Source organism: Perna viridis, chromosome 7 (assembly GCF_037379345.1).
Source record: "Perna viridis isolate PV_CMFRI_1.1 ecotype Kerala chromosome 7, ASM3737934v1, whole genome shotgun sequence".
NCBI lineage: Eukaryota > Metazoa > Mollusca > Bivalvia > Mytilida > Mytilidae > Perna > Perna viridis.
In genome coordinates, this window is record NC_142451.1 from 3,409,336 (window position 1) to 3,424,755 (window position 15,420).

At 33.1% G+C, this 15,420-nt stretch overlaps 1 protein-coding gene across 3 annotated transcripts in view; it reads left to right on the forward strand.

Moving 5' to 3' along the window:
• LOC148610991 (beta-1,4-mannosylglycolipid beta-1,3-N-acetylglucosaminyltransferase brn-like) overlaps positions 1 to 15,095 on the forward strand; it is a 39,583-nt gene extending 24,488 nt beyond the window's left edge. The window contains exons 1-3 of one of the 3 annotated variants that reach the window (XM_088590979.1): positions 6,918 to 7,405; positions 12,486 to 12,535; positions 13,138 to 15,094. In XM_088590979.1, the coding sequence (XP_088447105.1) occupies positions 12,498 to 12,535; positions 13,138 to 14,095 (996 nt within the window). In that variant the 5' untranslated portion in view covers positions 6,918 to 7,405; positions 12,486 to 12,497 and the 3' untranslated portion in view covers positions 14,096 to 15,094. Of the gene's footprint in view, positions 1 to 6,917; positions 7,406 to 9,841; positions 12,108 to 12,485; positions 12,536 to 13,137 lie in introns of those variants that run through there. The other 2 variants (XM_088590980.1, XM_088590978.1) reach the window with 2 other exon arrangements.
• The last annotated feature ends 325 nt before the right edge of the window (positions 15,096 to 15,420 follow it).

The window sequence follows — 15,420 nt, forward strand, 5'->3', positions numbered from 1 at the left end:
CCATATGTAACCGTGGATGGTGGTCTGGGTCTAATTTTCTAGATACTATCGTTGACTCAATTTTCTTCGGATTAAATGTGACCATCCATCTCTCGGTCCATCGATGAATTATTTGTATATCAGAATTGAAATAAATCGATGCCAAGAGAGGGCTGTCTACAATGGCATATACGCTAGTATCATCTGCAAAAAGTTTTATGTACAGTTAACTTCATCAACAATGTCGTTAATGAAAATCAGAAATAGCATGGGACCTAAGATGGAATCTTGCGGAACACCAGCAGTTATCGAAACCCATGAAGATTCATGCCCATTTAAACCACCCTTTGTTTTCTATCTCTCAAATAACTACAAAACCATGTTAAAAGATTACCAGACATGCCCACGTTTCGTTGAGACAGACAATATCAATATTACGCAGTTCTATATTGACGATGTGAAGCTTCGGAAATAAGCTTTGAATGTTCAAGTGAATGAAGGTCGGTAAAGCTTGCATATTATCTCGGAAATCATCAATGGTATCATCCCTAGTAGATGTCGAGGATGGTGTATCGCAGCTAGGTCCAGGATTTGACTCAATATAACCAGATAGCAAAAGAACATTAGACAACCAAAAAATATAACATTATAAAAGTCGGCAAAAAGATCAATCAACCACATTTGATATTGGTTCAGCTAAAATCAGCTTTGACGACATAGTTAAATTACCAGGAATACATTTTGACTTTAAACTAAATTTCAATTTTCACATTAAGAACTTGTGTAAAAAGCAAAGTAAAATAAACAGAGGAAAAATCCGTGGTAGACGAAAGAGTAAAGGAAAACTATGACACGTTGAATAAATAAGTTTTCATGGTGCAGATGGATACACCGTAACGATCCATGAATTCATAATGACGACCATAAAACTTCTGTAGTGATGACTTCAATTTTGTAGCAACAAACCCGGTTCCAGTAGCCTAGTTGTAAGAAGTCTAGCGCGATACAAAACGTCTGCGTAGTTACGGCATGAGTTTCTCTCATAAAAAGTCAAGTCCGGGGTAGACAAACGAGAAAAGGAAAACTATGACCCGTTGAATAAATCAGTTTTCATGGTGCAGATGGATACATCATAACGATCCACGAGTTCATGATGACGACCATAAAACTTCTGTAGTGATGACTTCAATCTTGTAGCAACATAACCCTGTTCCAGAAGCCTCTTTGTTAGAGTTCTAGCGCGATACAAAAAGTCTGCGTAGTTTCGGCAAGCTCTGGCATAACGTATGAGTTGTGATATGAACACTCCATACGCAGGTGCTGAAGGGATGTTGCCACATATGAAAGAAAGTTGACAATTATGGATGGAAAGTCATCACGTTTGTCCTAAGTTTGGTCAATAGTTTTTCTTTACCATCGATCTCTACGTGTAGGCCAAGATATGAGGCTGACTTCACAATGTCTGTGGTATCCATTATCTCAGGTTCTTTGAGGTAGATGCGATGTATCAAATCCCCTAAACGAGGATTGTTTAAATATAATACGTCATCTATTCAGCAGAAACTGAGATTAATAAAAAGAGGGAAGATCATTGAGATTTGTATACTGTGACCATACTGTAACTATTACGATTTATTAGTCAAATTTTAAATACCACAATGTAAAAAGAACAAGAACTATGACAATAGAAATTTTTAAAATAGAATGACTTAGCACCACTGTTCTATCAAACTTATTCCAAAAAAAATCACAAATGTATTTTTAGATATATTATTTTTATACATACAAGCCATGGTAAGAACTATTTCAGGCATTCAGTTTTTAGAAAGAGTAATCAAGGGAACCAAGATTATAGCGGTAATCAAAAGAATGTTATCCAGGGACAAAGACCAGGCATGGGAAAACAGACACACACAACAAAGAACACAAAGTAACTAAAATCATACATACAAAGTAACAAAAGTAAATAAGCAACTCGGACTCCACCAAAAACTTGGAGCATGGACCAGGTGCACCGGTAGGGTAAGCGTTCTCTGCTTTTCTAGAAACACCCGCCGAGTTGCTCATAAAAAGTCAAGTCCGGGGTAGACAAACGAGAGAAGGAGAACTATGACCCGTTGAATAAAACAATTAGAACTCATTACCGGAATCCTTCAAAACCACAACTAATTTCAATCAATTACAAGTAAATTATCTTTTTTGGAATCACAAAGAATAATGCTTGTTTGGTTTGCCAAAAATCCGCCCAAAGTTCCACATTAGAGAATTGCATTATGCAGGAGATACTTATATTTTATTATTTCAGATTTTACTCTTTTTTCCGACTTTTTACTATTTACTATTATAAGTTGCTTTTAATTTGCATAACAGCTATTTTGCTCTTCACTTTTGATTTATGCTTTATTGCCGAAATTTAGTTTTATTTAATTAGTGTTTCTGCATTTTGGTTTGTCTTGTATGTTTTATGTGTACAACTGCACGTGCAACTGTATGCAATGTTTTTTGTTTTTGTCGCTCTTTTTTTGTATATATTATTAGTCTGTGAAAGAAAAGTTCTTGATTTTATTTTTCTTGCCGACTTTAAATAAAGCTTATCTTATCGTATGTTATCTTTTCTAATCTGTACGTCCTTTTAAGTCATTATGTGCGTATTAACATGCGCAAGTGATCAGTTAGGTATTTTAGGTATTTAAAACAAAAGTAAAAAAAGTTTGTATTGAAAAAAAAATAGGGGACATACAAAAAGTGCTACTATTTTATTGCGCTGTCCCAAGTCAGGAATTTCTGGGCTCTGTATGTCTTGTTTCGTTTTCATCTTAACTGTATTTTTATGTTACTTGAATATAATGTGGCAACTCTTTCGCCTCATTTTACCTGCGTATGATAATGATTTTTGGGGTCAGCTGCAGCCTGCCTTGTGGTGTGAGGGTTTCCTCTCGTCGTTCATTGAAGACCAATGGGTAGGCTTCAACTGACATTTTCATCCCGATGGGATTGTAGTCTCTATGACATGTACACCATACCTATTCTCGCTTTATTTCTTATTGAATAAGCTAATCGTCATTACGACAACATATCATTATTGTTTGACTATTTTGTAAAATGATAAGTATTTACTGCTTCAAGTTTGAATTATGGAAGAAAATGGACATGCATGGGTGTCAATTAAATGAAAGATTACTTCCCTTTCCTGCCTGAAGGGTCAATATTTTTTCAAGAAACATTATATCATAATTAGAACAACAAGCTTACAATGTAAAAACATATACATAAAAAATCAGAAATAAATTCGAATCCACCTTTTAGCTCCTTAGTAGCTGTATATCTCTACAGCTATTTCAGTTATTTTATCTCTGAATGAATAATAATAATTTTTGTACGAATCTAAACTTGGTGGATTTTGTCCCCGAGGGTATCATCAACCCAGTAATACAATTTTTAAAATTAAGGACCATCTATTCCAGTACAAAAATTCTGGCTATTTCAAAATTATCAAACCATGTTCCATCACTTTAAATAATATATTTGACTACAACGATGACGAACCACATTGTACCATATCAAAATGTGGTATTAAAAATTGCAACATTCTTATAACCGACTCTTACTTCTCCAGTTTCGTTACAAACAAAACCTTCCATACAAGACGTCACGATGACTTAATATATGGATTAGAATGCAACTTATGTGGTTTAGTATACGTCGGAGAAACGCAAGAACGATTAAACAAAATTCTCGACAGTTTATCAACACTTTAATCAACAAGATCATTCAATCCTCTCTATGAAAAAATAAAAATAAAAAATTACCATCCTACGAACAGTCCCGTTCTAAGTAAAAACTATCGTAGGGAAAGAGAGGAGTACTGGATACGCAGACTAGGTACTGCAATACCTTACGGATGCAATGCCAACATCAAAAGTATAGGAAACCTTTCAACCCCTATATAACATTAGCATAAATGTGGTGAATTTATTTGACAAAAATCCAAGACGGGAAAGGAGTCATAGCCATCGCCACTATACGTCACCTAGGTTACATAATTTCTCCATAGATGGTCTCCTTCCTTTCATACAAAAACCTCTTGGACTTCATCACATTAGAACCAAACTTTATTCTACAACTCTCACTCTACTACACTCCCTTTACAAAACAAGTCTTGACACTCCTGTTTCTGATCCCACCTCAACATTATACAGACTTGTTGCCATCATCTATGATATTGGTTTCCACAGACTCTTTAAACCAGCTTGTGTGAAAAGTCAAGATGAAGAAAAACGATCATTTCTTCCACTACCGTTTGTCAACAAAGGTATAGATGCAATTAATTTGGCTAACATCCTCCATCACAAAAACGTAACCAACAAAATTCCCCCATATATCAGAGACAAATCCATACCAAATATTTCATATTCCTATACCTCACTCAGTGCATCCAAAATTTTCAATTATAAAAGGCTATTGCGGAGCCTCGAGATTGAGGATTCAAGGCTAATCCACTTGACTGTTCTTGCAAAACTCACCATTTAAATATGGTCCTTCTGGTCACGTCGTTACGGGAGATTTAACCATCATCGTAAACGAATCTCTGCGTAATATCCTTTCTAAAGGTCCCAAATACCGTGAACCACGCCCCATAACTTGGAATTATAACTTTAAAGTTCTTATGGATGCCGTCGAGCACTATGCAAGAAAATGGATAAAACGAGAACAAGAAGACATTGATTCTCTGTCAGTGTGGTTAAAGGCCGTGAGGTCTTTAATTTTGAAACGAATGAAAGTAGGTCAATGAGTGCCAAGGCTACATCAAAAACAAGCAAAAACATTGTCTACTATACATGACAAATATGTTGTCGTACCAGCAGACAAAGCCCAAAACAACATTGTTTTGTCTGCAAAATGTATTATATCCAATGTTTATTATCAGAGGTTGACGTAGAAAATAATAGCAGTGATAAGATCTATACTGCTACCACACTCTCCAAAGAAGAGATTGTGGAAAATCATAAATCTGTGCTATCCTTTTGGTCTCTCTACCAAGGACGATGATTGTGATTTACCGTCTATGTACTGAATTCCTAAACTCCAACAGAATCCATACAAACAACGTTTCATAGCTTGATCTGCAAAATGTACAACAAACCTCTTTCAAAACTTTTAACTTCTATACTTACAACTGTCAAAGAGGGTCTCCAGTCCTACCACAACACTTGTTACTCCCGTAGTGGTATTAATTCAATGTGGATCCTGAAAAATTCGAAAGACCTTTTGGAGACAATCAGTTCAAGACTATTATCTGAATATAATAGCATTAAAACCTATGATTTCTCAATATTGTATACTTCTATTCCCCATACTCAGTTAAAATCCCGACTTAAAAACATTATACACTGTTGTTTTTCCAAAAAAGATGGTACACCTAGATACAAATATATAGTTCTTGGTAGAGATTCCTCATACTTTGTAAGAAATAATTCCAAATATACAGAGGAAGATGTTTACAAAATGCTGGAATTTTTAATCGACAACATATTTGTCCAGTGTGGTGCACGTGTTTTTGAGGAAACGGTCGGCATTCAAAATGGGAACAAATTGTGGTCCTTTACTTGCTGCCCTATTCCTTCACTCTTATGAGGCTGACTTTATAGCTGATCTGTTCCGAAAGAAAGAATATCGTTTGGCTAGATCCTTTAATCTCAGTTTCCACTACATAGATAACGTATTATCTTTAAACAATCCTAATTTGGGGGATTTGATACATCGCATCTACCCAAAAGAACTTGAGATAAAGGATACTACAGACACTGTGAAATCAGCCTCATATCTTGACCTACACTTAGAAATCGATGGTAAAGAAAAACTATTGACCAAACTTTACGACAAACGTGATGACTTTTCATTCAGAATTGCCAACTTTCCTTTCATCTGTGGCAACATCCCTTCAGCACTTGCGTATGGAGTGTTCATATCACAACTCATACGTTATGCCAGAGCTTGCCGAAACTACGCAGACTTTTTGTATCGCGCTAGAACTCTAACAAATAAGCTTCTGGAACAGGGTTATGTTGCTACAAGATTGAAGTCATCACTACAGAAGTTTTATGGTCGTCATCATGAACTCGTGGATCGTTATGGTGTATCCATCTGCACCATGAAAACTAATTTATTCAACGGGTCATAGGTCATAGTTTTCCCTTCCTCGTTTGTCTACCCCGGACTTGACTTTTTATGAGCAACTCGGCGGGTGTTTCTAGAAAAGCAGAGGACGCTTACCCTACAGGTGCACCTGGTCCATGCTCCCAGTTTTTAGTGGAGTCCGAGTTGCTCATTTGCTTTTTTTACTTTGTATGTATGATTTTAGTTACTTTATGTTCTTTATTGTGTATGTCTGTTTTCCATGTTTGGTCTTTGTTCCTGGATTACATTCTGTTGATTACCCTATAACCTTGGTTCCCTTGATTACTCTTTGATTACCGCTAGAACCTTGGTTCCCTTGATTACTTATATTAAAGGGTATATATTTCATGCGCCTGTCCACTAAGAAGCTTCTTTGCGTCGATATATATTATATTTTGTTTGATTTTGAAGAACGTCCTCGTTCGGTAATATGGATTTCTTATGTATTTTTTTTCTAGTCCCGAATTCTTAAGCCGTTAAGGTTTACCATTGAACGATAAACTCTGAAATCAATCCGAAATATGTCAAATACGTGATTTTTTTCTGTTGTAATCCATCATACCTCAAGGATATTTTAAAACCTCTATTAAGTCTATCTTGATATATTTAATTTAATTTGATTTAGTCATACATTTTCGATATACTAGAGTGGGTTTCGTTATCTGTTCCATGGAGTAGCTCTCAGACGCAGATTTCTAGGAAGCGGACCCCTTTGATTTGGGAAAACAATTATTTTTTCATAAAATCTTGCTTTTTTATCACCAAATTACATGAAATTTGGGACCCGTTTATGTTCCCTGTAGCTAATTGGCATCACGTGATCATAACATCCTGTCCCCCTTTTGTCTCAAAAATACGTTTGAGAAACCTGCAGTTCAGACCCTTGATGCTATAGATATTGGTTGCTTATATGTGAGTGAATAGAAATCGATGGAAATCATTTGAGCGTGCCCTAATTAGGCCTATTTCGGAATTTCTGAATATACTAACAAAATTGGATTTTATTTAATCACTCATTTATTTATTTATTTTGCCTGATCTTTTGTGTTTGCTCTTGTGGCAACGAGTAAGTATTTAAATTGATTCATATTTCCCGGGTTTTTGCACATTTTAGTTGTTAGATAACACCATTTATAAATATTTAGATATGCTATGACCAATCCAAAATTTCAACAGATTGATACCTTTTATATATAGAAATCTAGTCGAATCACTGATAGAGAGAATAAAAAACTTGCGGATAAGATCGGTAAGTTCCATGTTTTTTTTTCGTAGACACTCCATCATGGTAACAAAACATCGGAATTCGTTTTAATTTATGGAGGACAGAATCCTTTTTATTTTAATTCCCTATGTCACTATACTTTACGATTGGTTATGCTTACTTAGTTACTTTAAAGGTGAAATATTTTTGTACTTTTTTTTTCATCAGTAAATATTTTGGTAGAAAAATAGAAATGTATCAATGTTTCTGATTTTTGCAGTTGTTTTATCCTTTTTCTTTTTTATTAGTTTTTCTTGTTATATGTTTGTTGTTATATTTTGTTTTAATTGTATCTTTTAGAACCGTATGCTTGTGTATATGCAGTTTTTATAAACGTTGGCCTGATTTTAAACAACCTTTGCTAAATATATTTTATAACTAATTTTCGTATACATCGTAGGGGTCTTTATATAGATAACGATTGAAAGTTAATTCTGACATTTCCATTTACTTGCCCTTATCTATAATTCTTGTAATGTATTAAGTTAAAAGTCTGTCAGTATAACTCAGCAACATATTTTGTTGTTTTCGTGCATTTTACAATTGATTGTAGTCTCTTTTTCAGGATACATAACTGAATGTAAAGTATGAATTCAATAAAAGATAACCCAAATTTACTAACCACTGATAGAGGAAAACGTATTAAATACCATTTTTTCTGCGTTACTGTGCCTTAATCCAAACATATCTTTCTGGATCGTTATGTCAAGTCTTATGTTTTATCACGTGCTATTACTTTTCTCCAATGATTTTAAATGTATTGATGTTCAGTGTATTTAATGCAAAATAATAGTTCATCATGAAAACAAATCGAAATTTAAGATAAAAGGGAACAAATGCATTTATTTTTATAGCATTATTTTCAAATCTCAAAAAAGTGAATAATAAAAAGTACATGGCAAATGGCTATCCGTAAATGAAATCACGTTATCACGAATTTCAAAGAACGGTGACCATAAATTTGTCGAAAGTCATCACTGTAAAAATGTACTTGTCAAAGACCTGTAATTTTAATTACAGGTCTATGGTACAGTGCTTAATATTTTAAATGTTTCAAAGGATTTTATTTAATATTTTTGTTTTGTGGATGCCATGTTCTCAAATAATACGTCTATGGAAAGTTTATTACTTGTGTACTGTGGATGGTTTTCCCAGTGCTTCTCTGAAAAGTAACTAATCGTAACCTGCGTATGGAGTGTTCATATCACAACTCATAACTCATACGTTATGCCAGAGCTTACCGAAACTGCGCATACTTTTTGTATCGCGCTAGACTTCTAACAAGTAGGAGCTTCTGGAACATGGTTTTGTTGCTACCGAAGTTGAAGTCATCACTTCAGAGGTTTTATGGTCGTCATCATGAACTCGTGGAACGTTACGGTGTAAGCCATGGAAACTGATTTGTTCAATGTGTCATAGTTTTCCTTTCCTCTTTCGACTACCCCGGACTTGACTTTTTATGAGAAACTCGGCGGGTATTTCTAAAAAATCAGAGGACGCTTATCCTACCGGTGCACCTGGTCCACGCTGCAAGATTTTAGTGGAGTCCGAGTTGTTCATTTGCTTTTGTTACTTTGTATGTATTGTTTTAGTTACTTTGTGTTCTTTGTTGTGTATGTCAGTTTTCCATGTCTCTGGATTACATTCATTTGATTACTCTTTCTTATAAGTTTGAATTTAGATGAAATTATATGCCCCTACCTTAACTTTACTTTCAATTGTGCTTTACTTGTACAGTATATATATATATATATATATATATATATATATATATATATATATATATATATATATATATATATATACTTTACTTTCAATTGTGCTTTACTTGTACAGTATATATATATATATATATATATATATATATATGCACCTTTTTCTATACAATTTTCAATTTTTAAATTCTTTTTTTTTAAAGTTTACTTACAAAGTAGGGGTCAAGCTATTACGGTTATAATAACACAAATATTGAATATGTGACTAAAAGTAAGCCACTTACATGTAGATGTATAAATGACCGTCAAATAGAAATCCCAAGTAGTGTAAAAGGAAAATACTTTATCCACAGTTATAAATCTGTAAGTGTCCATATTCAAGTTAAATGAGATAAAAATCCTCTGTAATGGTAGTATTTTTTTTGTATTGTTATTTATTTTTCGTCATACAAATTGTTTTCATCAAATATCTTAGAATAAGAAAGTGAAGTGGACTAAGTGTTTTAATGCAAACATCCTAAAACATACCTGTTAAATTATGCTGATATTCGACCAATGGTGACAAGTTGTTGTAAACAATGCTTATCAAAGTATCTTTTCTACTGATATACATAAGTAAAAAATTCAAACATTTTTCAAATGTACTTAATAGGATGAATAGACCAACTGATTATTTTTATTTATTGACATTTATATTTTAAAATGTTTATAATCGTAATGATTCATAGTTATTGTCATAGCGAATCTTTTAATAGTTTGTCTTCGGTAGCATTCCTTTGTATACCTGCTACAAGTCCCTCTTTTAATTATATATGTTGAGGTAATTTTCTACTGAAAAAAATTCTCATAAAATATTAGCTTTGGTAGCTGTACCTCATATCTTAGCGGGTGTCTCTAGAAAAGCAAAGGACGCTTACCCTACCTGGTCCATGCTCCCAGTTTTTAGTGGAGTCCGAGTTGCTCATTTGCTTTTGTTACTTTGTATGTATGATTTTAGTTACTCTATGTTCTTTGTTGTGTATGTCTGTTTTCCATGTCTGGTCTTTGTCCCTGGATTACATTCTTTTGATTACCGCTATAACCCTGGTTCCCTCGATTACTCTCTCATGTGGAGACTTTTGAAACAAACTTTAATTAATAACAAAAACAATTAGAAGGGAATTGTAGCTAGTCTCCGTCAGCCCCTGGATTGTTGAAATTTTATAACAAAGGAAATACCTTATGCAATAGCCTGTCAAACTATTACTGTACTAAATTTCTTCAAAAACAAGGTTATGTTGTCACAAGATAAAACTGATCATTTAAAAAAAAACAATACAGACGACACCATGTACTCGTTGCACCTCTACCATGAAAGCAGATTTGTTCACAATGTTGTAAACCTTATCTTTCAATACATTGTCAATACTCCAGGTTTTAGTGTTGTCCGGGTTTATGTTTAAGTTTCTGTGGGTCTCTTTTAATTCTTTTTGGGGGAGGAGGGGGTCTAGTCTTTCTAAATGGATTTTGAATATCCCGTTACTATTTCTATTCTGGAGAAACCTAAACTAGTCTTTCTAATGACGACCGATGGATTAGCAGATGCGACTCAAACTATATGTTTTATATTTGTTATCCTTAAAGTGGAAAATTGTTTACACTGTTTTACAATATTTAAATATGGTTTAAATTCGAAAATACAAACACAATCATTATACATGGAATTTATGAAATTCGTTTCCCGTACATTTCGTTTATAATTTATTTATACCTTTTGTCAATGGAAGATGTATGCTAAAGAAACGCATGTTTTTGTCCATCTCAAGTGTAAACATTGGCCTTAATTTTAGCCCTTATTGTAGAGAAAGCTACTGTCGACACAACAATAATAGATTATACAACTCCTTCCTCAAAGTGTTAATAAAGAAACAAAACAACACTTGAATTAGTGATCAAGAGTAATCAAAGGAACTAAGATTCTAGCGGAAATCAAAAAAATGTTTTCCAGGAGCAAAGACCAGACAGAGAATACCACACATTAGCTCTGATATTACTACTTGTCTTCAAATTGATTTGGATAAGACATACACCGCAATCAATGTTTTGATAAACACACTCAAATTATTAATGACCTAGTTTTTTTCTAGTAGTGAATATTATCAAATGCCAAAATAAAATGTTTTGTGCCATATTTTTTATCGCAGGTAATCATTCATACGCACATTTATTTTCCAATTCATGCTGCTAGAATTGTGCTAGAACATGTCTCAATTCGAGCTTATCTACACGTAAAATTATTTATTATTGTACCATTGTTGATAATTCCAATATAGAATCATATACGCTTCTCTTTCATACGGTCATGGGACATTTATGTTACCCTAGCGGAGTACGTGTTCATTTAGGAAGTCATTTCAGTATCAAATAAGTCAAAAGGTCAAGTTTTGTAAACTGTATATTTTATTAATTTTCATATCATATATACATGTATGTTGTAAATTGCCTAATGAGTAAAAATATACTTTTAGTGCAATTTGCCAATCAATTAATATTTTTGTTGTCATGGAGATAAGAATTAGTTTAAATGATTTATACGTTTTCATATTTATAAGATTAAATTCAAAGTAAACATGGTGTCGTGCAGTTGTGTTTACCTTTTACCATTTTGGTACCATCTCCGTCGTTATGGTATTTTGTAAACTATCAAATAAAAAGTCATTCCAACAACAAAAAATAATAATACGACAAGTGGATTATTGTTGAATCATATATTATTATTCATTCTTAAAAGAATTAACGCCCATTGTTTATATTTGACTAAAAAGTTCAAGTTATATGCCAACCAACCTAGGTTTGTTTAAAAGTGAATTGTAACAAATCCGTCTTGGATCTGTGATGGCGAGTATATAAAGTAAGAATTCTGGCCAGATTTTTCCCTTTAAAGATGATTTCTATTCTTATTTTAATGCGGTGATGGAAAAAAGAAATTACAAGTAAGTAAAATCAACATACAACTCATAAAATTAAAAATGCAACCAATCGATAAGATATATCTCGTAATTTCATGTATGAATTCGAAAATGTCTTTTAATGATCGATTTTGCATTTTTTTTTCTGTTATTTTGTTTTGTATTTGTTTGTTTATGTTGTATGCTGTTTAACAGCGTCATATTTAAGTGTGCGTAATTTATTTGTGACAGTGTAGATATAACTTTTTTATTACACATTAGAACAATAGTTAATACAAAGATTTTCAGAGGAGCAACTATTCATTGCATAATTGTTTGTGTTATTTTAACTATTGCCCTAATATTTTCAATTAGAGATAACCTTAACTACATAAAATTACAATAGCACTATTTTGTTTTCAGAAATACAGAATTATGCAATTATATGGCAGAAAAGTGATATTTTACAACTTGTAAGTTTAAAGGTTTTTTTTCTGTGTATATTGCTTTTTTTCTTTCTATGAAGTTCTTTACTTGTTTCTTGTTTATTAAATGTAAAAGTAGTAATACCAACGATTCCAACGAGAGAAAATCCGGGAAAAATAAAAACGTGTACACCAAAGAACTATACACGACGGACAAGGAAACTTTAAAACGGGTAATTTGAACTAATCTGATTTTCGGCATTTAAAATTATGAATTGCGAAGCGATTGATAAAATTTGTAAACTGGCCTAAACCAGGTTATGGAGTATAACCTGTTAATTTCAAATTTGATGACAGTTGAAATATTAATGAACACGTTGTTAGGGATTATTTGAATCGTGGAGTGTCGACCAATTTGTAAAAAGAGTATGTTGGTAAAATAACCAATGTAATCATAGAAAACAACCAAAAGGGTATATTTCATGTATTAATTATCTTTCAGAATTTGTTTAGTTTTGTATTTGTGTCTTTGACTGTAACCCTATTTCAACACCATTTTTGTAACTTATCTATACTTTTCACGAGAACAAAATTGCAATGAAACGAAAAAGAATTTAATGATTGCTATTATAGTTCTCTCTCTTTTTTAGATTAAGTAAACTTCTGTGGTTTATTGGTGCCCTTACTATATTGTTGATGATAAAGAGGGTAAGAACAGGTGAAAAGTTTTATCACTGGGAATTCTCATATGACAGATGTAACCTAGGAGAAATCCTACATGACGTTGAAAGGAATGGAAAAGCTGCCATTCCACCAATCAACAAATTAACCGAACAATTCAAAACACTCAAAGATCCAGCTCGTGTTTTATGTAGAAATTCAAAATGTGACCAGATAGATATGCTATTTATCGTAAAATCATTCGTTGCGAATATAGGCCAAAGGGCGGCAATCAGGAAAACTTGGGGGAAAACCCAAAATACAAGGATAAAAACGATATTCATATTAGGTTATCTTGAAGACTTTCGGGATATTATTGATGTAGAGTCGAACACTCACAACGACATTCTTCAGTTTGATATCATCGATGTTTACGATAATTTAGTGTTTAAGACAATGTTTACGTTTATGTGGTATTTACGGCAACGTATAAATGCAACATATGTCCATTTTTTGGACGATGATCGCTTCGTTAATACAAATAATCTCTACCAATTTGCCATGAAAAATTTAAAAGAAACTGACTTAAAGATGTTTGGTCATAAATTAACGCTAGCAACCCCTTATCGTGGTAGTACATCTAAATGGAGCATATCACTGAAAGATTATCCGTATGATTTCTGGCCGCCATACCTTATTGGAGGCACAATATTGACAAATTCATTAGTGGCACGCAAATTAGCAAAGGTGGCTCCATATGTAAAACTCATAAAGATAGAAGATTCGCTTACCGGAATTATGGCGAAACTGTTAAAAATAAAGTTGATACACAATAGTGGGTTTCTTCCAGAATACGAGGAAGGATCAAAATTGAAAGATAAATTTTCAAGCCCGAACTATAAAAGTTATAGTTCACATATTGAGGGTTGGAATGCATTGCATTCATAAAAGAGGAAACAAAATTTTGATTTATCAGTATAATTTAATTGCTATTTGACAACTATTATTATAAATGACCAACAAAACTTGTTTCATCCTGTCTTTTTTATGTTGCAACGCAAATCCGGGGAGGGAATATATAAATCCTTTATAATAAGTTCATTAATGCGCGTTCTTTTATTTGACTCTTACTATAAGTCATTATGTCCAATGGGTTTACAATTATGTTTTAAGCGCTTTGACTATCTGCAGAAAGCATTTGACATTGTCATGTTAACAATTCTACAATGGTAAAAATCATGACAATGAGTGAACCACTGTATTTTTGTCCTTTTGTTAAGTTAAATAAATGGTAATAACAGAATTACCGCACTCATAAACTCTAGCCAAAAGTAAAAGGAACAGTCTAAACGAAAAGTCCATATAATAGATTGGGTAACAACAAAATTACCGAACACTAATCCGAACCATATTCTAGTCAAGTCCAAAATAAATCTGGCAAAATTATATTAAACACCACTGGAGCAGCTGATACCGCAATGGTACTGACTTGGTTCACGCATTTCAAATGAAGTGGTGGGTTAAATTATTACTCATTATTTTAGAAGAAACTGAGTATTTTTCAACCAAGGACTGATATCTAAAAAAGAATTGGGAAAGACACCTTTTAAGACGCATTTACTCAGACCCCTGATTCTGGAGTCTGTTACGAAAATATTTATGGCGTTCAAGGAAATCAGAGTAGTTAGTACTTGCTCTAGCGTAGCGAGTCAATTGTGAACTATAAACACCATATGCGGGAGATGATGGTATATTGCTGAACTAAAATTAAAGTCGTCTCTTTTATCATAAAGCTCAATGATGAGATTACCACTTCTAGATGAAGGCACCAAAAAGATGCAGAACAAGCTGTTTCTGTAGTCTCCCTTATTTCGAGCTCTAGTGGATATATTGACGGTAACATTTGCTTAAAAAATGGTTGTTGATGGGCAATAAATCATCAATATATATGTATGCAGGATTTAGCATCTTCTATATTTTTATTATTTACGAAATTTTGAAGAAATTCAGTCTCGTATGAATATTTAAAAAAAGAGTTAGTGCTTATTGGAATGCCAACTTGTTGTTGAAAGATATCTCCTCCAAATGCGACAAATATGTTATCAATGAGGAAATCAAGCATATTCCAAACCTGCTTTTCTGCGTAGGACATTTTGACTTTGTGTGATGTTTTAGAGAAATATGTGGATTTGTAACTTAGAACAACATAATTTACGAAACAGCATAAAATTTACGAAAACGTCCTTTCAAACGAGATGGTAACATTAAGGTAA